General features: G+C 45.9%; 1 protein-coding gene and 1 long non-coding RNA gene across 4 annotated transcripts in view; one reads left to right on the top strand and one right to left on the bottom strand.

Annotated features, from left to right (window-relative positions):
- C2CD2 (C2 calcium dependent domain containing 2) overlaps positions 1–19,385 on the bottom strand; it is a 36,259-nt gene extending 16,874 nt beyond the window's left edge. Inside the window, exons 1-6 of the mRNA XM_021540343.4 lie at positions 18,988–19,385; positions 17,130–17,228; positions 7,982–8,101; positions 7,552–7,653; positions 4,432–4,554; positions 3,797–3,917 (exon numbers count right to left, since the gene is read on the bottom strand). Of these exons, the coding sequence (XP_021396018.3) occupies positions 3,797–3,917; positions 4,432–4,554; positions 7,552–7,653; positions 7,982–8,101; positions 17,130–17,228; positions 18,988–19,266 (844 nt within the window). The 5' untranslated portion in view covers positions 19,267–19,385. The remainder of the gene's footprint in view (positions 1–3,796; positions 3,918–4,431; positions 4,555–7,551; positions 7,654–7,981; positions 8,102–17,129; positions 17,229–18,987) is intronic.
- Positions 19,386–19,647: 262 nt separating this feature from the next.
- Positions 19,648–22,231, top strand: LOC146768835 (uncharacterized). 3 transcript variants are annotated; one of them, XR_014957133.1, is made up of 2 exons: positions 19,648–19,821; positions 20,082–22,231. It is a non-coding gene; the product is annotated as an uncharacterized LOC146768835 (long non-coding RNA). The 3 variants fall into 3 exon arrangements; XR_014957132.1 differs by having other exon boundaries at positions 19,648–19,843; XR_014957136.1 differs by having other exon boundaries at positions 19,648–19,884.
- Positions 22,232–26,699: the final 4,468 nt, after the last annotated feature.

The raw sequence follows: 26,699 nt of genomic DNA, 5'->3' as shown, positions 1-26,699 counted from the left end.
AAAGGTCGCTATTGCATCACTGCTGTCTTATAAACTACCCCACACACTGTGAAACATGACAGCTCAATTTAAATCCTACCATGAAGCAACAAAATGCAGGCATAAAAGGATCCAAAGAGATGGGGAGACAAAGAGTGAGCAGGTGATGTTGTGGGTGTGAGGCAGGGAGGGAGTAAAGTTGTTTACAAGCTGCTTTAAAAAACACCAGAAGTTTTCTAAGTTCCTCCTGGCCACAGTCACAGTGGTTTATCTGGACATGAAAATAAGCTTTTTCTCCTGGCAGGTGACTGATGACAGCAGTGCTAATTCACAGTGGTTTGTGCACTGTGGTTTATAACAAGTTTTAAAGCACTGCTGCAGACTTATCTCAGCCTTGATCTTGGAGTTTGATATTGTTGCAAATTGGCATATTAAGAGTAGTTCAAGGGGAAATACTTTGCCTGATGTGTTCCTCTTTTAAGAGTTCCTTTAATATGGCTTTCACAGCATCAGAAATAATTTAAACCCAGACTTCCAAAACATCAAGGAAAGCAACAAAAGCTCAGTACTGACAGCGTGTGAAGCAAACAAAAGATGCTGCCCCCAGTTCTCCAGAAGAATCTGGGTTTGTATTTGCTATTATTTCCTATGAGCAGCTCTCAGCTGCTCTCTGGGGATGCTCTGGGCTCTGGATCAGCCCAATCTCAGGCAAAGAGGCAGCCTGGGCCTGGCAAGGCGATTAGAGGAGACAAAGCACTGTGTACACACACACAGCTTATTTGGGATCCAAGCTGACCCCAGAGGAGGCAGCTGAGCTGCTTTCACAGGGGCTGAGCCTGAGCTCATGGAGCTGGGCTGGCTTCTGCTCCCCCAGCCAAGTGTCTCTGAGCCTGCCCCTGCTGCCCTGTCCCCAGCCCAGGGCAGGGACCTGCACACCCTGCCTGGAACTACACCTGAGCCACAAACCAACAGGGCATTGCAGCTTTTCTGCCCTGGACACCCTGCTGTAAACAATTAACTGCTTTTTCCTTAGCAGCAGGAATCACTTCTGCCCTAAGTGATTCCCTGTAGAGCATGTAGTACAAAATCTGGGGTGACCTTTGTTTACATACACAAACCAAGGAGATAAAAACAGGCATAGCCCATAATCAGGGACCAGTTCTGCTACTGGGTATTCACCAGCTGAACTAAGATATCTACAGGAGAGCCAGAGCTCCTACAAACCCTGTCAGCATCCACCAATCAGCCATGGTTTCATCAGCATGGACAAGCTGCCCCTCCCCAGCCCCCTGAAATATTGCACAGTCCCATGGAGCCTGGGTTCCAACAGGATAATTCATTATTGCAAGGGAAGGCCAGGAAAAGGGAAGGGAATATTAATTAAAAGTCAGCAGGTTATGCCCAGAAGCCAGCGCCCTTCCAACTGTGCAGGATTTCCACTAGATTTCAAGTGTACCAGTTAAACCCCATTACGAAGTTTTATTTCTCATCCTCAGTTCCAAATATTTACACTCCAGGAGCTGCAAAATTCCCTCCATCTCCTGTTAGAATGGTAAATGGAGATTTTGCCTCCCAACATCTGTGTTCCCAGAGCAGAGCACACAAATTGTCTCTTTTTCCTCTCGTTTTTTGGAAAGGTGCAGAGATTTTCAGAAGGTGAATCTTCTGTTCTATGCACTGTATGCACACGAAGATATCTCATCTCATCTCATGACTTTTAAAGCAAGGCAAAATGACCCAATCTTTTGGAAAGTTTAGTCTGCACTACAAAATTGTAGAGTACTAATAAATCATTGAATGGTTTGGGTTGGAAGAGATCCTAAAGATCATTTCATTCCAAACCCCCTGCCATGGGCTGGGACACTTTCCACTCAACTGGGTTGAAGTTGCCAGCATATTTTATTGACAAAGGACATTTCACAGCCAAGAGTTCCAGAATTGCTTTAAAAATAATTTGTTTTTTTTTTTAAAAATGCTCTGCAGAGAATTTTAGGGGGATCACTTCCGACCAGGATGAGCAAAGCAACATTATGCAATACTCTAGGGCAGAAAACTATTACCTCTAACTGAAAAAGAAGGAGAACAGCAAGCAGAATATATTTATCTAAAATTACTGCCTTGCCCAATTTAGCAGCCACAAGCTTCCATTAAAAATACTGTTACAGAATTGTTTAGTGGCCATAGACAGCCTCCAATCTGTATTTCTGATGAGAGAATCTGAGCTGTGCCTCAATCTGCACTTGGAGAAGTCTGAGCACTTGCAAGACAGGCCTGGTGCTGCTTTCCAAACCCAACACTAACTGCACTAGGCAGTGACCTCTTTTTTGGCTTCATTCTCCACTTGCAAGAGGCACCTTCTTTCTTTATCTGCAAAGGCACTTCATTAGGGCAAAATGTCCCTGACAACAACAAGAAAAATCATTCCGGAGTTTCTAATACAGGAGGAGAGTTTGAGATACATCTGCAAATCACTCTAAAGTAAAGAAAAATAAAGTAACATTGAATCAAGCCAATGTCATTGCCAGCAGCTAATGGAGAGTTGGATTTCAGCCCCTCATCTCGGGTACAGCTAAAGTGAGAACTTTTAGAAATTAAAAACTAGAAGCCAAAAAATAATGAGCCAGCTTTATACGTGTGGTCATTTCAATCTGTTTTCAGCAATGATGGATTTCTGTACAGGAAGAACAAGATGTTTAAATACTCAAATAAACTAAAATATACATTTAGTCAGCACTGGTACAGGTTGCCCAGAGCAGCTGTGGCTGCCCCATCCCTGGGAATGCTCAAGGCCGGATGGGGCTTTGAGCAGCCTGGGACAGTGGAAGGTGTCACTGCCCATTGCAGGGGGTGGAACGAGATGAGCTTTAAAGTCCCTTCCAGCCCAAAATATTCTGTGAGTCTATGAATTCTCTTTCTCAGAATACAGCAACTTCTTAAACCTTCTTTTGAGGGCAGGCTGTAACGCAGAACTTCCACCATCACCTCACCTGAAAGCAAATAAAAAAAACCCAAGCCCAGGGCTGCCTGGAGTGGTGTCAGAACTCAAAATGTCCCTCAGACATTTTTGGAGGTTCTGGGCCCAAGTCAGAAGCATTTGAGACCCTGGCAGGCAGCTGGAAACAGCTGTGATTTTGGGTTTGAGCCATGGAATGATTTACCAACCTTGCAGGAAGAACGAGAAGTCACAAAAGTTTAGATATTATAGTAGAAGTAGTTACAAAGTAGAGGGAAGAATTTTTGAGTGCTGTACAGGGGAGTTTTGGATTTGTACACGGGGGTCAGAGGTTTTAAGATGGAGGGATTTGGGCCTGCCCTGTCCTGCCTCTTTCTTCTTCCTTACCTCCATGTTCTTGGTGATGTTGGCACTCACAGATTGGTTTAGAGTAGAAAAGCACCATTTAATATAGGTAATAGGCATTGGGGAAAAACTGTAAACATGTAACACGTGATGTACCATATAAAAGATAGAAAAGCACCATTTAATATAGGTAATAGGTATTGGGGAAAAACTATAAACATGTAACACATAATGTACCATATAAAAGACAGCAGCAGCCCTGGGCAGGGGAGAAGAAGCAGTCGGGGTCAGAGAGGATGTCAGGGTGTGTGTTTGCCTCTGCCTGAGCTCTGAGCAAACCACAGCAGCCCCAGAAGAAAATCTTTTAGATAACTTGCAATAAACTGCCTTGAGACCGGACATCAGGAGAATACTGAGCCTTTCTTTGGAAGCATGGGTTGGAGAAGGGAGTTTTCCACCACACGGAGCCACCCTGACCCAGGCTGAGCTCCGGCAGAGCGGAGCAGAGCCCCGGGGTACCTGCAGCACGGAGATCGCCCGGCTCCACCGCGATGTTCCTCACCAGCAGCTTCAGGTCGTGAGCCCTGGGAGGCTTGGGAGGACTCGTGCCCTGAGGGAGGAGGCTCGTGTTCTGTACATTCTGCAAAAGGCAACCAGGACAAGGGACACTGTGCACGTGCCAGCACCAAACCCTTGTGCCGTGCTGGCACAGGGAAGCAGAGGGGAGCTGGGATGGAACAGCAACACGGAGCCACCAGAGATGACTTCAGACATGTATAAAATAAACACATAGCTGAGAATATTTTCTAACTGAGAGAGTGGTCAAAACAAGGAAAAAAGGGTGTTCAATTAGGCCTGAATATGATGGTAAGACAAAACAAAGCCTAAAAGTGGCTATTTCTTTTCATTTGTTATAAACCTGCTCTAGATGACCAATTAAAGGTATGCCTTTAATTGGCATATCTTTTGAAACCACAGGGGAGGTGTGACCACAAAGCCTCCACTGCCAGGGGCTGTGCTGCTCTAAACATGTGTCCCAGGTGGTTCTTGTCACTGAACACTGTTAAACTCACTCAGCTGTGAGCCATGAATATGGAATAAAAGTACTATGCAGAAGGACACTTCTCAAAAGATTTTGAAGCAATGAGCCTTACCTGAACCTCCTTTGTATCTGCAGGCCTCACACTCAACTCTACAGATGGAGAAGCTGAGCTGAAGAGGTTCTTCAAGACATCTCTGAGCGTTTCAGATATTGCACATGTCCCTGCTGCCTGTTCCTATGAGGAAACAACCAGGCTTCTCAAAACTCAGAAGAAGTTGAGGCAAAAATTAATTTTGTACATATCTATAACCACCAAAGCCATCTAACATTATCTTTGTCAGAGAGAGACACATAGTTTCTTTTTCCAACAACAGATCATGCAAAGAATTACTTAAATTTCTTCATTATGCATTAAAGGAAAGCTAGAATTAAACACTGAAAACTCATGCTGTTCTGAGAGTTAGGAAGGCACAGCTGTTAGTTACAAAAACACAAGTTTCTTTAACAGTTTTTATTTTATGATGGTGTTTTAAAGATTCTGCACTGCTCTGTACTCTCCTGAGAGAGCAGATCAGGTCATCAGATAAGCAGATCTGCACCATTCCACTGATTTAATGGGAGTTATGCCAGCTTGCAGCAGCTGAGAAGAAACTAATCCTGTGCTGCACTGAAAAAAGATATTACAGCATCTCCTGGAGGTCTTCAACCTTGCTGAAAAGTGCAGTGTATGGACAGAGTTGTAGTTTGCCCATAAAAAAATCTCACGGCCATCTGTGTTCAGTACAACTCTGAGGGGTCAGAACACAGCACAGATTTTATGTACACACAGGCAGCTTCACATGATTAATTGTAAGGTGTATGAAGAGACTGAACAGCCCCTGCCCTCCCTGTGCTCCTGCAAAATGCCTGCTTTTCACAGCACAGCTCCTCAGGAATTTCTGTCTGCTCAGGTACCTACAGGGCACAGATTTTTAAATCAAGCTGTCCCAGAAAGACCAGTCTGAAAACAAACAGCTCTGAAATCCCAGTAAGGTTTCTTTTCTAAAGAAAAGACTGAAGTAGGAGACAAAGATCTGACCTAAAAACAGAGGACCCATCCATCTTTTCTTATCTGATACCACACTGAGAGACTTCACTGATGTGCACCTTGCAGGACATTTTGAAGAGATAGGGATTAACAGCCCTTTCCCAGCTTCCCTTGGTGTTACAGAAACAAAAAAATCCCAGGAATGCTGTGTACAGGATTCCTGTTGTACTGCCTTCTTACTTAACTGGCCTTTGATGACATATTCAAAACACAAAACAGCATTGGCCAGTCCCACAAAAATCTGCTGCCTCAAACAGATAATACTCATTCACTTTAACAAAGATCACAGTAAATTAGGCTTTTTAAAACCTCAGTAACAGCAATTTCATTACTTAACTTACTTAAATAAGCAGAGAAATTGTGGTTAGTCTTCATTGTTTTGGAGGTAATTTCCCTGCCCTGCTCTTACCTAAATTGTAAAATCCCAGTTGCCTCACGTGCTTTGCCATCAGCCTAATGTGACATCTGTTATTTAACAGTAACAACAAAAACTTCAGCCACTGGACTTCTGTTCATAGGTATTTGCTGCTGTTTCCATAGTTATTTGGAAGGGAGACTGATTAAAGAGCCTCCTGTCAGCTCTGCCTCATTTTTAGCCATCCTTTTTTTGCAAAGTAACTCTCCCGCACAACTCCCTCTACAAGGAAAGCCATAATGGCTTCACTGCCACCTCCAAATTATAAAGACAGCAGGTTTCACTTTGGGTTTGACCTGGGCTAGGGGTGTCCACCACAGCCAGCCTGGGGCACACCAGCACATGATGTAAATTGTGTAAATCCAAACCCTACCAGTCAGCCAGGTTGCCCAACACAGCTCAGGTTCACCCAGCCATTACCAAGAGAAAACGGGTTATTACACCCAGCTTTGTGATGTCAAAACCACTGTGCAGATAATCACAAGTAATTAGAGGTATTTGTTTGTACACACAGTATTGCTTCTAAAGAGGAAGAAAACAAGACACAAAAGCTGACATTGGAAGTTTAGGAGCTGAAGCAATTTCTCAGGTGTAGCTTGGTCACAGGTTGTAGCCCTTTGTTTATTGCCTCTCCTCCTTCCATGAGGGCTAATACAAACTTCAAAGTGAAAATAAAGCCCTCTAATGAATAAAGAACTTAACTCATTCTAAAAATGCAGGCAAAGCAGAACAGGTGCAACTCTGCAAAGCTAGAGTTGGGCACATAGCAAAAAGCTGATTGTGAAGTCCAGTGTCTGCACCAGAGTCATCTGTGCTTGTCAGGAAGGATTTAATAGTTAATGACTGTTCAAATGTGGACAATCAACATCCCACTCCAGCATATAAACATCATTTCCATGCTACGTGTGCATGGTAAAACCTACATTAAAACACACTTCAAAAGGCTTGTCTGTCTTTAGTTATGAGTTTCACATTTTTACAGATAAAAGCTGTGGTAATAAATTATTATGATTGTAGTATGACCTGTATGTGACAGTATGACCTGTACCTCTCAGTACAGGTCTTTAGAAGCAGCTCTACAATAAAAATATTTTTTAACAAGGCCTTCAGTCAAGAAAATAACTTCAAAAAACACAAACAAGTCTTCCCCTACAGTTGTAGGAAACAGTTAAATCATCACATTTGTGCCAAACATAAAAAACTGGGAAGGGTCAAACACAGAAGAGAATCCCAGCCAAGATGAAACTCTTGCATGGGATGGCCCAATGAACCAGTGCTCATGTACAAAGCTCACGTGGAATTCCAAAAGCATCAAAATATTTTTAGATCATCCATAATTTCCTTAAATAACTGTATTTTTCACAACCATTCCTGATCTATGGTTGCCAGATTTCAAAACCGATTTAAATTAGGGAAGAAGCAATGTTTTAATTGCTTTGATGAAAATACCACCACAACTGGGGGTTTTTAAATTATTTTAGAAGTGTTCAGAGAGAAGATATTTAGCAACAGACATTTTTCACACCTTGAATTTGGATGAAAGATGTTTGCAAAGTGATTTGTCTGTCAAATACAGACTTGTTTCAGTGATCTTGAGAGGTGTTGCTGGATTTCAGAGGCGCAGGGGTTTGATAGATGATCCATGGGAGCTGTTTTACACCACATTTTGGACCAAGGGGATGGAGACCCATCTGCTCTACCATTACAACAAATAAAACTTACTGACTGACCTCCTGCACTGCTGGCTGGATTTCAAAGTTGATTTCATCGGTTTTAATGAGGAACCACTCAACTTTGACATCATCTCCTTTGTCTTTCACATACAGCTGAAGCTGTGGACAGGAAAAGAGTTATTGCAGAGTGTTGTGGTGTCCTGTAAGGAAATTGTAGGTCAGTCTCGACGTTAAAGGCTCAGCACAGGAAGAATGACACCAGTTTCACCAGGTAGCTTCAAAGTGACACTCTAAGGAGGCAGAAGTTGATTAAGCTTTGAGAGTTCATGCCACTTAAAAAAGGGAATTGTTCTAGATATCCAAGCAGTCTACCCAACACGTTATTTATCCCCAGTCTCCTGAAGAGGCAGCTTAATTTCTGTATTTATCACTTGCCCCAGAGGGGAAACAAAAGGAAGGGAAGAGAGAACGACACTTAAGACTTTACCTGCAGGTGGACTGGGGACAGCTTCACAAAATAGGACTGAGCTTCAGCAGCTGCGGGCGGAGAGGCTGAGACAGCCACGAGGAATTTCACAGAATCTCCCACAGCATTGCAAGAAACCACCTGGAGAAAGGAAAAAGATGAGAGGAAATGAAGGGAAAAAGAAATTAGTCTTCAAAAGGTCTGGTGAAGGCTAGAAAGAAATTAAGAAAGGAATTTAATCTAGCAGAATTATGCTGAGTTGCACAGGTAGGAAATTTTTAAGTAATTTCATTCATGTTCCCACCTCCTTCTGCACATTCTTCTAAAAGCACATAGTTCAAGTGTTCAAATCTGTACATGAAATCTAATACCTGCAAATTATGGCGTTTCCCAAAATTTCTTTGGTATTATTACCTAATTCAGAAGTAACTCCTTGCCTGACCAAGCCTCCTTTCCATTTCACAGATCTAGGTATTAAAGCTCCAAGAGGGCAAAGATGTTTGTTCTTCTCCCTCTCCTGCTCTGAGCTAAGTAGCCTACAACAGGACAGCTGATTTGCACAATCTTTAATTCAGTGGTACTCTACAAACATGAAACTTTTGTATAAACCTCCTGCTACAGCAGAGGATTCTGTCTGAGTAATTGCAGCTCTCAGTGGGCAAGAAGGAGCAGGAGCCTTTAAGAATTTATTCAAACCTTTGACCAAACCAAGAAAGCCTGAAATGTGGTGACAAAGCTAAATGTCTGGGAAAAGTCTGAGTGCCACTTGACTGCACTACACTTTCAGGAGCAGTAATTCAACTTATTGTCACACTGAGCTTGTAAACAGTGGGCAGTTTTTGCTCCCTCCCCTCTGCAAACTGAGCTGCTGGAGCTGCCATGCAAAATTCCTGGAGTGTGCAGAAATTCCTGGAGGGCTCCTGGCAGCAGAGGAAAGCCCATGGGGTAGAAGTCAGAAATTATTCATCACACCACAGAGGCATGTTTGTTTTGCAAACAGATGTGCTGGTGGAGGAGAGCTGCTTGTCCCTGTCCCTCTGTGGTTCCTGTCCCCACTGTGGGAAGGACAGCTGGGCTCTCCTCATTGACCCAGGCAGAGGGAACCAGGTCAATGCAATGCACAGACAAATAATTCCCTGCAAGGTTTGTCTGACAAAAACTCTGCGTGGTGCTATTAAATTGTGGTTGTGCACTCACTGCTCCACTTATGGGCACTGGAATGGAAGCTGAAAGCTTTGAGAGGAATCACCTAACTCCTGGAAGATCCCTATCAGTCTCTCCTTAAATACATTTCATCTCCCTGGGCTCTCTGGGGTACATTTTAAGGATGGCCAGAGCTTTATCAAGGGCCTGAGTACATCCATTAAGGTAGAGATTTAATTACAAAGGAGCAGGGGGTGGAGAGGTGGATATGACAAATAAAAATCCCAACCACACCCACAAGCAGTAAGATTTGCCTTTTCAGGTTGTATCTTTGCAAATTATAGTTTAGAAGCGGACAAATGAGTCCACCTCACCTCTCCCCTTTCCCAAAGTCCAGATTCCTTCAGAAGTGATTTCTGACCTTAATCCCACACAAACACCATCAACACCCAGTATTATAGTAAAATAGAAAGGATTCTTAATAACTAACGAGAACAAAGAGCCCAGCTGCTTGTTTTACTCGTAGCTGAGATAAAACAGAATCACTCCTTTCATTCAAAGTAATGGATTGACACGGTGACTCTTTAAAGACTTTGAAAGGGAAAAGGTTCTTCCCTCTTTTTTGAGGAAAGAGGAGAAAAAAGGACAGGTCTGATGCAAAAACTGCTGCCACTTCCATATCCTAAATGCAGTGTTTTATCATCTGTACATGTTTTTTCCACACATCCATAGGAAGTTCAATGCATTCAGAACAAGTTGGACTTGCTGTACATGCAATGCAGAGCCATTCATCTGGAATTTCTGGATGTCCAAGAGCCACGGTTGCCAGGTATATGGTTGATTAATGTTTTTAAAAGAAATAAAAGTGTGGCCAGAGAGCTGGCAACTGAGTTCCTGTGCCACTTATTTTATAATCATGTTTAATTCAAAGTAAAGGATGGAAGCAGACACTGCAGGTGGCAGAACTTTCATTTTTCTTCCTGCATTTTGTCAGGAGACACTAAATCAGTTTTTTATATGTATTTTTACCATTCATTTCAAAGCCCAGACCAGTGAAGTTTGGACTTTTAGTCTGCTTGATTAATTTATTTTCTGCCAATGACATCTCCTAAGTCCTACTCCCTTTCTGCCCTCACTTTCACTAAAAAAATCGTGGTACTCACATACAGCCACCTGTCAATTTTTAATCCAATCATCAAAAGGATTGGTTCCATGTTTGTAAAAGGAAAATAATATGTATTTATGTCAGGTGAATCCCTTTGTTCTGGGAGCAGGATGGATGATGGATTGAGAATACTGAGAAAAGTAGAAATCTGGGCTAGAATTTGAAGAGAAAGAGACTCAGTTTTCATCTCCAATGCTGCCACAAGTGGTGAAAAGATGATTAAAGAGACTGCAACTGCTGCTTCCCTTGCTGAGTGACATTCCTTTAGAAGTGTAGCAGGTGATTTTGATAGACCCAAGCAGAAATATGTAGGCCACTTCCCCCACGGCAGGCACACAAAGAAAAACACTGAAGCCTCCCTGTGCTCTGCTCCTTTTCCCCCGCCTTGTTCCAACCTGCTGCCTCAAATTCATTTTCTCTGCACAGATGAAGAGCTGGAGAAGGGAGGGCCAGGCACAGCAGCCCCTTCTGGTTGGCACTGGGAGAAAAAGGAAGGCTAGGTATCCACAAGAAAAGAGAGGAACCTGGACTGACAGGATGAGAGTTCTCCTTTAATTTCATTTATATTCCTCATTCTCTCTCCCACTCCCCTTACCAGAGACATCCCCAGTTATCAACTCTTTGTGTTTTAGAGTGTAGAAAACCTGTCACTTTTATAACAGACTGTTCTTTAAAAACCAGGCCCTGCACAGCAGCTGGGAGCAGCAGATTCTGAGCTCCCAGAGGGGTCACACTCCCCTCCTTGTGATCCTACCTCTGGGCAAGACACATCTCCTAAATTAGCAGGAATAGGGTGAGGTGAAGTAGCAGCACAAAGAAACCAATATCAAGGTATTTTCTCCCTCCAGCACCTCCCTTGGCACAAACACCTTTCTCTCCGTGTGCTTTGGGTTCTCCCATGGAAGGAGTTCTCAGCCCTTCCTCAGGTACCTTTGAGTCCCTGCTCCTCCTCAGTCCTCTGCTATCCCTCCCCACGCACAGCTGGTGCTTCATCACCCACTGCCAGGGTTATTCCTGCTGTTTCCAGCCTCTCCTCCTCATCCCTGGCCTGACATCCTCAGGATGGGATGAGCTGCAGTGGCCAAAACTCCCAGACCTGGCTGGGCTCAGTTCCCCATATGGAAAATGCTGGCACTCAGCTCCAGCGAGCCGCAGATGCTGTGACACAGCCTGCTCACACATACCTAAAACTCTGAGTACAATTATCCCAAAAGCAATTCTCTTCTAGATAAGCAACCACAGAAACAAAGAAAGGAGACTGAAAAGGCACTGTGGGTTGAACAAGACTATTTTTCTGAGAAAGTAAAATGTCCAAACTTGTGTACTCACAGCTATTAAAACCCTTCCCCCACTTTGCCCTCCCCCTCTATATCCAGACTTTTCCCTTTGCAGCTTCTCTGGACAGGTTTCAAAATCTGTTTTTTTCCTTCCTGAAGTAGCAGCAGAAGCTGTTTCATCTCAAGAAGCACCATGATGCCCCTGCTCCTCACACATGGTGCCTTCTTGCCTGGAGGTTTCAGTTTTGGCACTGGCACCCCATTAATTTGCGCATTACAATTTCCCTTTTCTTTACTCTTCCCTCCCCAAGTGCAGCAGCAGGCTCCTCCCTGGCTGTGACTTCAGGGGGAAGTTCTGACAGACCTGATGGGGAACATTTCCCTCACCTTCCCCAGGCTCTGACCACACCACATATGTTTGTAAAACCCCCAGCAGTGTGGGCCTTGATTGCCTCTTTTGTTTGTATTCTAGAAGGAAATTCATTTTACTGCACTTGGTGTTTACTTCCAGAAAGAGCAGGTTACTTGAGGGTACTCAGTAGTATGCACAGAATCAGGAGTATGTGAGCAATACAAATATTTAACATTTTCACTAGAGAATCAGAATAAACCATGAGGCAGACACACAGTGAAATCTCACTGTGAGATTTAGAACCCTCACAATTTCCCATCTGTCTCACAGGGTTCTACTACGAGGAGGCTCTTTATTTTTGGCATGGAAAACCTATCTTGTCAATGGCCACACAGACAGCTTGTGTGCTTGGCTGAAAACCTCATCATAGAAAATTTTTCAAGTCAAAAACTTCTGCCTTTTGACAGTCATTAGCACTCAGCTGTTCAGAAGAATTACATGATTTTCTTGGTTATCAGAGCCAATTCCTTCATTTCTTCTGGCGTACAACTGACCAAGTGACCAGGACAAATAAAGAGGAGATGATGAGAAAATTCAATGTCTAACCCAGGCACAGGCAGGTGTGGATTTTTAGGAGCCAGTATCAAACTGAATTTGCCTGTAAAAACAGTGAAAACCCCAGACCAGTTTTCCAAATGGTGGTAAACACCATGGTGAAGGCAGGGTGAGGGATGGACTCAGTGCAGGAGAGTTTCCATGTCAGCAACAGAAACAAAGCAGAAGTTGATGGAACACGTGAATTTATCCACTCTTTTGAGACCAACACATTCAAATTCAAATAGGTGGAAAAAATGGGGAGTGAGGGAACGAAATGAACAAGCAGGGAGTAAAGGAGACAGGACAGGAAGAATTTTCAATCCACCTAGTAAGTTCAATTGAAAATCAAAGAGAGCAAAGACAGGAAGCAGTACTTATAGTTCAGAAAGGAGAATATAAATCAATACCAGAACTAGCATTGCTAGTTTGGTCCCACTATCATGCAAGTCTTTCCAAACCATCTGAAAGATGAAGACACAGAGACCAAGAGGAGACAGAAAAGTCCAGGAGAGGTTTGCCAGTTTGTGCTGTGGCAGCTTGGACAGCAATTCACCTGCAGACACTTGTCAGAATCTGAGGTATTGATGATTCCAATATTGTAGAAATTCTTTGTCTTTCAGCCCCGCTGCCAAAGAAGAAGCCATAATTGGTCTGTGCTGGTTTCAAGGTTGTTTATTCTGTTTATCTCTAACATGTTCTGCTGCCCTGCTCAGCTCTGTCCTGCAGGGCAGCGTGTGGGGCTCTGCCCTCAGTGGGATGTTACAAACATTAAATACCAGAAACTCCCTGGGCTGGATTTACAATAACGTGCCAATATCTGTCACCTACGTTGGACAGTGTGTCCCCAGCCTGAACCAACAGAAAAATGCCAACACCAGAGTGAGACATGGAGGGCATGGAGAAGGAGAAAAAGGACAAGGCACACCCAATCTCCTCCATCTTGTCCCCTTTGGACCCCTCATCTAGAATCCTAAAATTTTACTTTTGCACCCATGCCACACTTAATTATTACTCATATCAAACAATCAGAGCTGGTAATTCATCCTGTAAGATTGAAAACTCTTTTCCATGGACAGAGATCACAGACAGTGTCTCTGGGGGTTCTGTCCAGGGGAGTTCCTGACCCCTGCCAGGGTCCCAGACCTGCCAGGGCAGCCAGAGGGAAGCCCTGGATCCCCACAACAGCTCCTCTGTGTCGGGGTGCTAAGGCTTCCCTGATCCCTGTGCCAAGCTGGCAGATGTGGCACAAGGCTTTAGGTGGCCCACACACATCTGCAGCAGCAGCTGGAAGACAGACAGAGCCAAGCCCAGGATCACCTCCAGGGAAGCAAACAAACCCCACCCCTGCCCAGGCACTCAGTTCTGAAGAAGGTCAGATGTTAATGTTGTCTTGTTTACTTCTGCAGGCTCACCCAACTAACAATTAAGCTTTTACTCCATCACTCCCCCATTAAGGTGGGCTGGGATGTTTGAAAGGGAGAGGACAGTACAATGAGCAGGGAGGTGAAAGCTGGAAACAGGTTACCAAAGATTCTTTGAGCCCCAAACCCACTGCACAGTTAAAGTCCCAAATACCTCAGGAGAAACCTGAAAGAAAATGTGATGCTCAGGAAAGCAAACTAGGAAACAGCAACATAAAAGGAAGATTAGGTCATCACACAGGAAAGCTGAAAGACCTTGAAACAGAGGAGAGGAATGCAATACAAAATATGTAGAGTGTGTGTGTGTGTGTGTGTGTGTGTGTGTGTGTGTGTGTGTGTGTGTGTTAAGAATTATCTCCTGCTCACACAAAGAACAGTTCATTTTCAGGACAGTACCACAGGGAGAGAGACCTTGATGCAGCAAGGCACTCACAGCATGAAGCAGCCACAGTAGAGGCAGACTGGAGCACAAAATCCCTCAGGAAACTACTTCCAGAGCCAAAAAGAAGCTGCCTCCTTGCACTGTGAGACCTTACCTGTAGGGCTGTGTGGCCCTTCAGCCATCAAGTTCAAAAACATGGATTTAATTGGAGCTGCTGCTGAGAATGGGGGCATAGGAGAGACTCAGGACAGCATTGTAAAAGGAGATTTAAGGAGCAACTTATGCAGGCAAGCTGAACAAAAGCTGGAAGGAAATATAATCCCTTCATAATACATTTACTGACAGCAAGCACCATGAAAGAAGAGTAAACATACTAAGAAGAAGGGATTATATTAGTGCACAAACAAAAAAAAAAAAAGCCAAGGAAAAAATCTCCATGGGCTGTAATTCCACCTAGGCTTGTAAAAAAACCCTAGTCATTAAAGCAGCAAAGATCTGGGGTGGCTTTTGAAGCAAAATGGGGAGTTAAAAGACAACAAAACTGTACATCATGGTCAGGGTAGTTCACTCCACCAAAAATAATCAGAAATAAACACCAAGAATGGTCCCAGTTAGGAGTGCAGCAGTGACATTAAAGGAATGGAACTCTGAAGGAATTTTACCCCTTTCCATTTAAGCATGAAACAGAAAAATAAGGGAGACTTTTATCACAGCCTGCTCCATCCAAACCCTCTGTGCCAAGTCCTCAGCAAGAGAATCCTCTTTTTCGTTGCCTTTTTTGCTGCTGTTTCTCTTGTGAAGTTCAAGTCCTCTGGAAATAGACTGCACTAATGGAAAGGCTGGCAGAAAAAGCCAAGACTAAGAATATTTCTAATGTTTACTTTATTAAAACAAAACAACCAATACCACACAATGAAAACAGGACACTTTCATTCTATATATTTAGGCTTTGGCCCAAAATTGGAGTGAAGGCAACACATAAATAGAGGCTTTATCAAGGGGCAGTGTGGTGTAACCTCCAGCCACAGAGCAGCTCTGTTCCTGCCACCACAGCTTGGGCCAAGCTGAGAAGCAGCAGCATTCCAACCATGTCTGCAGCACTGCACTGTGCAGCACACACCAACTTCTGTCAGAACTTGGAGTTTGGGCAAGCTGCAGGGAGAGATTTCTATTTCACGTGCAAACATTGAGAGCTTGAAGAGGGTGGGGAAAAAAGAAAACACCAAAAAAAAAAAAAAAACCAAACACCCCTGGTATTACCTCAGGAAATATAAGACACAATTATCATGTAAGAGAATTCCTGAGGTGTTTAGAGAAAGGTATGCATTTAAAGAAGGAAAAGTAGCTACCAGACTGCCACCCTAAGGTTATTATACCCTGTAACTCAAATAAATATTCGGGTTATTCCTTAAGTGAAGGAGTAAGAATGATGCAGAGAACTTTTTCCAGCAGCTGTGCACAAGACCATTGAAATGGGTTTTGGCAGAGTTCAGAAGAATCCAGTGTATGAAAACAAACCTGTTTTATCCCAATAAATTTTAAAATGTGCTTCTATTCGACTAAGCTGTTTTGAAACCACATTAGACTTCTGTCTGCAGTGTAACACCTCGATTAAGATGCTGGAATGGCTCAACCCAGCCCTGCCTGTCCCTCCCAGCAACATTTTAGACGCTGCACTGCAAGACACCATTTTTTTGTGCTGTTATTTGCAGCAGCTCTCCCCGGGGTCCTGGCTTCACACATGACACAGCACATCACTTCCAGACCTGGCAGTGCCCTCTCCTTACAATTCCCCATCGTGGCATCTTCCAGCGGCACAGAGGAACACTTGTGCCAACCCTACAACCCTACCAAGTCCAGTCTCTCCAGCCCCACTGCTGGGGCAGGGACCACAAGTACTGAAATAAATTTGTTAGAAAAGGGAGAACGTAAGTACACAAACAGCTTTTTACATGTTAACAATCCCCAGCTGCCACCAGTCAGGGTGTGCCTCTAAGTCGTGTATCAGGCAGATAAGCATGCATAGTTTTCAAAGGAATCATAGTGGAGCTGCTTAGCATCTAAATCAGATGAGCAAAGCAAAACAACAAAGCAAAACTAAAAGAACAGCATTAGGCTAATTTGATGCAGGTGCCTAATGTAACCAGTACTTACAGTCACTAGGACAAAAATGCAGGAGCTGTCATTGCTAATAAACATACATAGATTTTTTTTTTTCCCTTTTAGAAGCATTTTTACTGTTCCAAGAGCCACGTTCTGCCTTATTTTAATTTCACAGACACTGAACCGCCTCCCAGTATTTTCAGTGGGAGAGGAGGAAAGAAATCACTTGCTCCTCACTGAATACAAGACTTCACCCTCAGGACTCTGCACCTGTTCCTTTAGCTGATCCTTACTCAGCTCCCACTTAGGAAGCAAACCTGTCATCAGAGGCAGACAAAGATGTTTGCCAGTCCCAGGAGAGAAATTTCCTTCTTCTCAATGAAGTTCCCACTGCACACTTCAGCAATAGGATGGGGAAACATCATCAGGACTGTGGAGGTGGAGGAGAGGGCTGCTCCATGAGCTCACTGAGGGCGTAGCTATAAACTTGGCATACCCCTGGTTATTGTGCATTTGGTGGAAGCCCTGGAGCACGTTCCGCTCACAACATGCAAAAGAAGTGAATCAACACAGAGAGTTTGCACAGGTTCTTTAGAGAGGCAGCCTCTTACCTGCCTCGACAAACACAGGTCAAGAGTACGGATCTTCTGACAAATAAATCTTCCACTAATACTAATAAAACATTTCCTGACCCAAAGTACACAGAAAGGCAACAAATCCAAAGTTTACCTTCTCTCCAGCTGACTTTACAATACTGGTAACTTCTTTAACTGCTAGCTCAAGTGGTTCTGCTGGGTCATCTTCCTCAAACGTGAGCAACTGAGAATCCTAACGAGAAAAAAAAGAAGCATTGTTAGGTGATGAACCTATGATTTGAAAACAAGTGATAAAAATGCACTACCAGTCAAGTTCCTGGAATTGCAAATGCATGTCAAAACTTCCATGTATTAATTGCATGACACCTCACTACGTAACACAGGGTAGAGCCTGAAAACATATACTTAGGACATAACTATGGGCCTAATCATAATTCATCTCTCCCTGTAGTGGAATATCAAGGTACACAGTGCAGAGCCAAGCCCATGAACAACAGGGTCCAGCAAAACTGCTGTTCTTCAGCAAAGATTTATCAGTGCTGCAGTGTGAAAAGGTGCGTTTGGTTTGGCCCACTAATACGGCTGCAGTAGGCTATTACAAAACTCAGAAACCCCAAATGTCATCTTGCAGAGGTGAGGAAAGAAGCCTTCCCCTGCCCAGCCCTCCTCATCAGTGAAGGCAGAGAGTGATGACAGCCACTCAGTCTTCACACAGACAGCAAGGCAAGGCAGCCCTTGGGCACTGAGGTCATACTTTCAGAAGCATCAGCGCCGCATTCTTCACCTGCTACCCACACGGCGCACTCAGCCTCGCTTCCCTCATCACCCGAGGTTGTTTTGCACGCAGGAATTTCATTAGCTTCGTGCTGCTGTCATTGTTTTGGGAGGCTGACAGCGGGAGCAACGCCACGCTGCAGTGCCAGGCGCTGAACTCCGGGCTGGAGCTCACCTGGGCAGGGAGGGTGTGCGTGTCCCTGTCCAAGGGGCTTTGTCCTCTGCTCAGGGACGGGAAGCTGTCACTTGTGTCTGGTTACTTTCAGTTCCCAGCACCTGTGCTCAAGCTGTCTGGACCCTTCTCTTCCACATTCCAAACCAACCTTCATTTCTTAGCACAACCCACTCTTAACATCACTGCACAATTTGAAAGGGTGCACAAAATATTTTTTCTGCTGCCCAAATTACAATGACACTTGGGAAGTGTTATTTTTTTATTCCTTATCTTTCACACGCACATGTTGCCCCACTCTTCCTTCTTCCCCAGCCTGCTCCGTGACATGTAAGAAGGAATCTCTTAGGTCTGAGGCACACACAAATTCAGAGACCTGGGGACATGCCACTTCCTAGAGTTTATCCTCAGCATTTTGCACTGACACGACAAGGGTTAAGTCCTCAGGACAAGGAAATCAGCTTGCCACAGCCTCACCTCAGCGGGCATACCATTACACTCCGACCCGAAGGATGCCACACCGCGCCTTTTCCAGGAAGGGCAGGTTGGGATGATAAGAAACACCACGTTTCGTGCATCCTCCCCGAGCCGTCTTACAGGCAAACCCACCGAACCCTGAGCATCCCATCCACCATCCAGCGGGCTCGGAGGCCACCAGCCTTGGAGTTACAGCACACACAGCAGGGCCTGAGGCATGCAGGGGGAAGCCCAGCTCTGGGAATTATTTGCCGAAGGCCGAGGCCAGGAAGTTTCCATTGTTTCCTCCTCCCCACGCCCGAACAATGTTATCGGCCGAGCGAACCCCCGCCAGCGGCTGCGGGGGTCGGGGCTTTCCTTCCTCCCCATCCTTCCCTGCTCACACCGCGCCCGCTCCCTGCCGGCTCCCTCCTGCTCCCCCCCTGCCAAGCAGCCACCGAACGCACACGTGCCAACGCGTAAAAACGTGTAAAAACACAAACGCGCACACTGAGTGTCGCCAACACACCCGGCACATCCCCGGAGCCGCATCCCCGCTCCCTTCCCTTCCCTCCACCCCGGCACTCACCGCCTCGGCTCGGAGCGCCGCCAGCCAGGCCCTCCGCCACTGCCGCCTCCAGCTGCCCCTCGACAGCGCCCAGGCCAGCACCGACCCTCCCTCCTCCAGCATCTCATCCCGCCGCACCGGCTCGGCGGCGGCAGCAACAACCGGCGGCGGGCGGCCCCTCCGCAGCGCCAGCAGCGCGTACTGCACCAGGTACACGGCCAGCGTGGCCACCGCCGCCACGAACAGGGCGACCAGCGCTGCCCAGCGCAGCTCGGACAGCCCGCCCGCCAGCCACGCCATGCCTGACCATAATGCGGCTCCGAAGCTTTCCCAGGCCAGCCCGCCCGCGGGGAGCGCCGGCCGCGGCGCCCGCTCCGCAACGGAGCCGGGCCGGGACCGCTGCTGCTGCTGCCCCGCCTGCCCGAGGAGCAATCCCCGCCCCGGGGCCGGGCCTGCGGCCGGGGCCGGGCCCCTCTCGCCGCCCCCGGGGCGGCGAGAGGGGCCCGGCCCCGGCCGCAGGCCCGGCCCCGGGGCGGTGAGGGGGGCCCGGCCGCAGGCTCGGCCTCGGAGCGTGAGGGCGGCCCGGCCCCGGAGTGTGAGGGGAGCCCGGCCTCAGGTTCGGCCCCGGAGCGTGAGGGCGGCCCGGCCCCGGAGCGTGAGGGGATCCCGGCCTCAGGCCCGGCCCCGGAGCGTGAGGGGAGCCCCGGCCCCGGAGTGTGAGGGGAGCCCGGCCTCAGGCCCGGCCCCGGAGCGTGAGGACGGCCCGACCCCGGCCTCAGGTTCGGCCCCGGGGCGTGAGGGCCCCCGCCGTGTCCCGCGTCGTGAGGTGATGGGCAGCGTGGTCCAGAGCTTGAGGTGGGCGCCTGGCGTTCCTTAGGTAAGAGGGGTTTGGGATGAGCGTCCCGTGCTGCTGGCGGGGTGAGTTCCCGAAGGTGGAGGAGCTCGGGGTAAAGGGACTTGGGGCGGTGGGGTGGAAGGCTTGGAGTGGGTGTGTGGTTCCTCCGAGGGTAGGGGGGACACTGTTTCCCAGAGTTAGAGGGGCTGGGTGTGGGTATGAGGCAGGTGCCTGCTCTGTTTGTTTCATACTGCCTCTCTTTACCTGTGGCGCATCCCAGCCAAAGGTCTTCGCCCGATTATTTTTCCCAACCCACGTGCTAAAAACAGCCCTTGATGAAGTTATGAAAGATGGTCACGCTCTGCGTTGCAAGATCTTGCTCCACTTGGCTTTCAGCCCCTTCAGAGCTTTGCCTTAAAAGCAGGAACATCTTTTCCTTGCTGGAAGCTGGAATTGCAGACCATTGCAGTGTGTGTGCCGTGGACCACAGAGGCAATTCCCGAGGCTCTCGGGTGCTGGTTCTGCCTCTCCAGGGAGCTGCAGCTGCAGGTGACAAGGTCCCAAAGCAGACAGCAAAGGCTTCTTTGCTGGACATTTTCAGGCACATTCCCAGCTCGAAGCAGAGGCAAGAAGAAAAGGGAAGTGAGGAGCTGACAGAATCCTGGAATGCTGGCGGCTGGAAGGGACCCTGAGCAGGTGTTAGGAGCCCATGAGGGAGAGAGGTCTCTGCCCAAAAGACGGTGAAAAGGAGACCGTATGAGGACAACATACAGATTTTATTTAACGTGGATTTTATTTACCAAGAAAGGGGAGGTAAAGCAGTAGAAAAAAATAGGAAGGGTGTCTCAGAGAGAGAGCAGAAGATAACTAGTTGAATAGATAACTCTAGTTCTCAGAAGGAACTCTAGTTGGAACTAGAGAACCGTAAGGTCCTTCCCTTCATTCTGTGGTTCTGTGGATGTTTATTTTAACTTGATACTATTATTTATTTCTACATCTATTTCATCTTCTTTATCTTATTATTATTATTTATTACTACTTCTATTTAATTTTGGTTTTATTCTTTTTCTTATTATTATTGTTCTTCTCTTTATTACTACTACTGTTCCTCCTTCTCATAATTCTTGTTCAATTTATTATTCTTATTTCTTTTCTTGTTCTTATTTACTGCTATTAGTTCTGCATCATCTTCTCATTCTTAATCTTATTAATTTGTTTTGGTTTAGGTTTTTTTGATTTTTTTTTATGTGAGTGGAGAGGTTATGGTCTTTTTTTCTTACTACTGTTGTACTGTTGTACTTGTACTCTTGTATTATTTCTTAAATTCAACCTTCACTGTTTTAGAAGAATCATTTGTGTCACAGTGATATCTCTGGAGAAAAAACCTCCTGTGTGCACAATCCCAAACGATGAGAGAAAATGGCTTTCCATTCCACCAGGAGATGTTCAGATTAAATATTAGAACAAGTTTTCCCTGACACAGTGGTCAGGTATTGGAAGAAGCTGCCCAGGGAGGTGGTGGAGTCGCCGTCTCTGGAAGTGTTGAAGAGTTTTCCAGATGTGGCACCTGGGGATGTGGTTTTGGGATGATGATGGTGATGCTGGGGTGCTGGTGGGACTGCACGACCGTCGAGGTCTCTTCCCACCTTAATGATTCTCTGGGATTCACCTGAGCCACCCAGCACCGAAAGTCCCCCACAGGTGCTGCTTTGGGGTTGGCCTCTGAGGGACAGGCACTGGGAGCCCGTCTTCTGCAAAAACTCCCAGTCTTTGCTCCCCATCTTCTTCTTCACTCAGCTCCAAGAAGCTCAGTTTGTGCCGTGTCCTTCTCTGCAGCAAGGCCTTGACCCCATTGCTGTGGACACTCACATGTTCCCAATTGTCCTGAGCAGCCTCTTTGTCACCATCATTGTCCCAGCTGGACTGCACTGAGGGTCTGCTACCATTGCCTTGGGACCTCTCTTGGCCAGCGGAGTCTTCCTCTTTGGAAAGCCCTTGGCCAACAGAGTCCTCCCAGTCAGACGGTTCTGGGGAGCTTCCGACTGCTCCTTGGGACAGGCCCTTGCTCCATGCATTCTTCCCCATGGAAAATTCTTGGTGGCTAAGGGCTTCTCCTGGGGACAGCTCCTGCTCTCCTCATCGCAGTTGGTGAGTTATGGATATTCTCAGTTCAGTCAGAGAGAAAAGGAGAGTTTTCTACCAGGCTGGGCTTGGGAAAGAGTTTGAAAGGAATGTAAATAATTCACTATCTCTCTTGTTGTTCACATTGTTTATAGATATATTCTGCCACCGTGCATCATTCAGACACTGTGCTCCAATGGGATGAGATGTTTTTACTTTAAGACCAATGAAATTGGTCTGCATGATGTTCTCTATAAAAAGAGTGATGTATTTGAAATAAAGGATTTGAGTTCAGTTCTTCTAGCCTTCGGACTTGGAGTCTTCATTATCCCCGTCCTGCCTCAACAGCGACAGAGAGTTCTCCACAGCTACTGACGTCTCCTTCGCAGAGCTCTCACTCAAGAGACTCTTCCCAGTCAGAGATCTCTTGGTGCCTCCTAACATCTCCCCGTTGGGAAAGCTCATGATCAGATTCCCACTCTTCTGCCTCAGTCTCTGACATGCCCATTGTCCCAACCAAGTGCTCACTGAGGGCCTGGTCTTCTGACCAGCTGGGCAAGGAGCTGGGGATGAGGGGTGTCCCTCAGGGCTCTGCCGTGGCACAAACAGCGGACCCAGCTCACCCTCAGCATGTTTGCAGGGGATGGGAAGCTGAGCAGGGCAGGGGCACCAAGGAAGGAGGGGACAAGGGACAAACTTGGGGACAGGGACCTGGACAAGCCTAACAAGTGGGACCACGAGAACCTCATGAGGTTCAACAAAGCCAACAAGGTGCTGCATCTGGCCCAGGCCAATCCCCAAGTCCTGGCTTCATCAAGGTCAAAAGAGACCTTCAAATTCCTCAGATTAGTGCTGCCTCCCCGGCTGCTCCCAGCACTGGAAAATGTTGGATCTGAGATTACCCCAAGTCCCATGTTACAGAAATAATCATCACAGCTTATAGTTATTCATAGTTAATTAATTTAATCAGAGTGATTTAATAAATTTCATTTTTAAAGCTGTGAACACAACAATTTGCAAAAAAAAAAAAAAAGGGTATGCTCAGTCACTGCAATTGAAATAAATACAAAAACAAATACATTGCAAAGAGATAAAGTCAGTTTGTACTGACTTTGCCCACTGATTGTCTGCCTCTGTGCTCCAGAGTCTTTTCTACACATGAAAGAAAGAGAAGGTTCATAAGAGACCATTCATGCAGTCTAACATGAGGTTTGAAACAAGTGCTTTGTCAGGAGATTGTAACAGTGTGAAATATGCTTGGTTTGTCAAAACTACATTTTGGCCAGCAGAGCTTTCTGCAGCATTCCAGGACTCTGTGTGATGCCACCTTTACCTGCGAGGTGGCTATAACCATGTCATTATTGAGATTTTATAGCCTCAGCCTGTGATGGAACCACTGCATACTCCTCACTGATAGCAGAAGTAGACCTGGAAATCTTCATTCCTGAAATGTGATTCCTCACCATGTCCCCTCATGGAAGAGGGGACCACTTCCCCTTTCACGTGCAGCTTTTCAGCCTTTCTCCCAGAGACAGATAACAGCTCTGTCCTTCTTCCTACTGGCTGTGGCAGGCTTGCTCAGGAGTGGTGGGCCAGGAGAGGCACAAAACCAGAACACTGGTCCCCCATGTTGTCCTGCCCTCGTGGACTCTCCAATCAGCACGTGTGACACATCCCATCCTGTCTGGGTCAGCACTTGTGAGTCTTTGTGACAGCTGTCTGAGGAGGAGGGTGATGGGTGTGCAAAGATGGGAAGCAAAGGCCAGGTGGGATGCCCAGAAGCCTCTTTGGAAGGTGGTCAGCAGCCTGGCACCAAGGATGTGCCACCAAGCAAGCTTCCCTAAGGTGGAGCTGGCATGGGGATGAGGAGGCTGGGACACATCTGGTTCTCGATCTGGAATAACCCTCCAAACTCGTGTCTGCCAGAGAACATCCTCTTCTTAATCAAGCAGTCTTGCTCCATATAAAAAAAGGTCAGAAGTGATGACATCATTAGACCTCCACCTAGCTGCTCTTATTTTCAGTTCATTTGCAAAATCAGGAGATATCTGATCTATGCAAGCACCAATCTCTGTAGAAGAAAAAGTAATGTGTCCACCATGACCTCATAGCTGGAAAATTACAATTCATTTATGGTCATTTCATTCTTCTTTGCCCAAATGCCTACATCTCTCAATTGCTTAAGGAGACACACTGCCAGGAGTTGAGTGTTTCATCACATCAGATATTAGCTTTGTTATTAAAATACAGGTCTGGTCCTAAAACTGTCTTGAAAAAATGACTATATGTTACAACTATGAATGTAATTGTTGACAAATTGGCTAAGTTTCAGAGCAGATGGGTCACAGTGTTTTATTTTGACCAATTACAATTTTGAATTATGTATTAAGATATAAAGTAAAGCTGCAGAGCCATGTTTCAATTCTACTGGAATTGACCCAAGTTAGTTCACCCTGGATACTTGTCCTTGCTTTTGAAGCCCTTCATGCAGCAGTAATGCAGCCTCTCATGGGGTCATGGTTTAACTCAAAACCAGAACACAAGGAAACAGAACGTGTGAAAACAAATAATGGCACCATGATGTTTGCATTAACCATAGCCCACCTGTATACCACCCACTAATTTTATAAGTGTCATAATTTATAAGTGCCATTATTATAACAGTTTTGCTTTTCTCTGTAGGATCACGCTTTTACCTTTCTCAAAATCTGGCTTCAGACTGAAAGACACCAGGTTTAGATTAGATTTTAGGAATAAATTCTTCCCTGTGAGGGTGGGCAGGCCCTGGCACAGGGTGCCCAGGGCAGCTGGGGCTGCCCCTGGATCCCTGGCAGTGCCCAAGGCCAGGTTGGACACTGGGGCTTGGAGGAACCTGGCACAGTGGGAGGGGTCCCTGCCATGGCAGGGGTGGCACTGGATGGGCTTTGAGGTCCCTTCCAACCCAAACCATTCTGGGGTTCCATATCTGGTACTTAATCTATTCCTGAGTAGTCACAATTTTGCAAACGGGACAAAGGCTAACAACAGCCATTTTGCTTGGAATGTACCTGGCACTGCCATGGAAAAAAAAGGAAAATTATTTTTGGGACTATTATTTTTTATATTATGATGACTCTTCAAAAATATATTGAACAAAACTTCAGTGAAATACCCTGAGTTTTTAGAAACGAAAACATGCCAAGCTGCCTTTTTTTTTTTTTTTTTTTTTTTTTCTCCTTTATTTTCACTGCTGGATCCGGTTCTTTTCTCTCCACCAGAGAGCGCCAGGATCCCCAGAGGTGCCGATGCTGGGACTTCCCAGGGGTGTGCTCTTCTCCCGGGCAATACAAACACCCGTGTGTCCCTGAGGACACTCAGACCAGCTGGCTTTGGGAATCAGGGACATCAGAAAGGACTTAGAAAGTAGCAAAAGACATCTTCACGTTTTAGACTGAGGACAGCAGCACAAAAAGGAATTTTGTAGGAAACCAACAGGCTTCCTATGTTCCTAATAATGCCTTCCTCCAGAGGAACAGTGAAAATGCTCCAGTTCAGCTGGACAGATAAGAAAATCCAAGGACCTGTGCATATAGGGAGAGAGGGCTTCACCTTCAGTGTGATGCTTTTGAGTGTGACGGTGCAGTCTTTTGTTTCGGTCTCCTCCTTGATGCCTGTAGACAGCATTAGAGGCACAGAATAGATTATAAGATCATCTCCATAAAACAAAGATTCTATGTGATTTTCCCTCTCTTAAGCCTTTTAGTAAATACTTGGTAAAAAATATCCAATTTCAAATCTCATTTTAGTATCTGTGAATCTCCTCCAGATTTAGAATTTGGTATTTTGACAGTTTTTTTCCTCATGCTTTTAAAAAATGTATTTACATGCCTTTACAGACCTCTGTCAAATTTCTCCTGAAACAAATAACCTGAATGTGAGCTAACAAGGCAAAGTTTTCTTCTTGTGGCATTTGGCTGCTCAGATGATTGATGAGTAAAGAAGCAGCAGCAGCAAATATTGCACAGCTGTAGTTGTCACACCTGGGGAAGCCCTCAGGATGTGCAGTCTTCAAAGACTGTTCTGAGAGCACCAAAACTTCCTCTGGTGAAAGACTGTAGAGGAAATACTATTAAATATCTTTTAGGTAGGTTTTTTCCCATAAACTTTCACAGACTTTATAGGATAAATTAATGGATGACAAGAGTGATAGATGCAGTTTCTGTCAGCCAAAAAGGGTTAGAGGTGTCACAGCCCAGGAACACCTCATTCATTAAGGAAGAAAGGAATAAGTGGGAACCAAGAAGAGCCATATTAATCACAAATAGAACACCTTAAAACAGAGGCTGTTTTTTTTTTTCCTTGCTGTTCTTTTTGGCAGGGCTGCAGCGTGCTCTCCTCTCTATCTTACACTCTCCTGCTGTTGTCACCGTACTTTCTCTGACCTCTTCTTCTGCCTCATTGCCCCTTGTTCCTGCAGAGCCTGCAAACCCCAGGTCTCCTCCTTCCAGCAGAAGCATCCCTGGATGTCAGTCATCCAAACAGGTCTTTAACACCACTGGACTTCACTGGAGAGATGCAGTGGCTGGGTGAGAGCCTGAGCCCTCAACTATCAGCTCAAGCTGCTGACTACAACCAGGGCTCCATGACACTGAAGAGCTGAATCCATCCCAGATCCTAGATTGACAAGACATTAATGAATTGTTAAGGGTTTATCAAAACTGCAGATGCAATTTAAAGTAAATTCTTTGTCAGCAGAAACTGACTTTCAATGTACACTTTCAACACATGCAAAAAGGAA

The sequence above is a fragment of the Lonchura striata genome, chromosome 1, assembly GCF_050655825.1.
Source record: "Lonchura striata isolate lonStrDom1 chromosome 1, ASM5065582v1, whole genome shotgun sequence".
NCBI classification, from domain to species: Eukaryota; Metazoa; Chordata; class Aves; order Passeriformes; family Estrildidae; genus Lonchura; species Lonchura striata.
The sequence above is the reverse complement of the archived record's forward strand: the minus strand, read 5'-3'. Positions and strand labels throughout refer to the sequence as shown.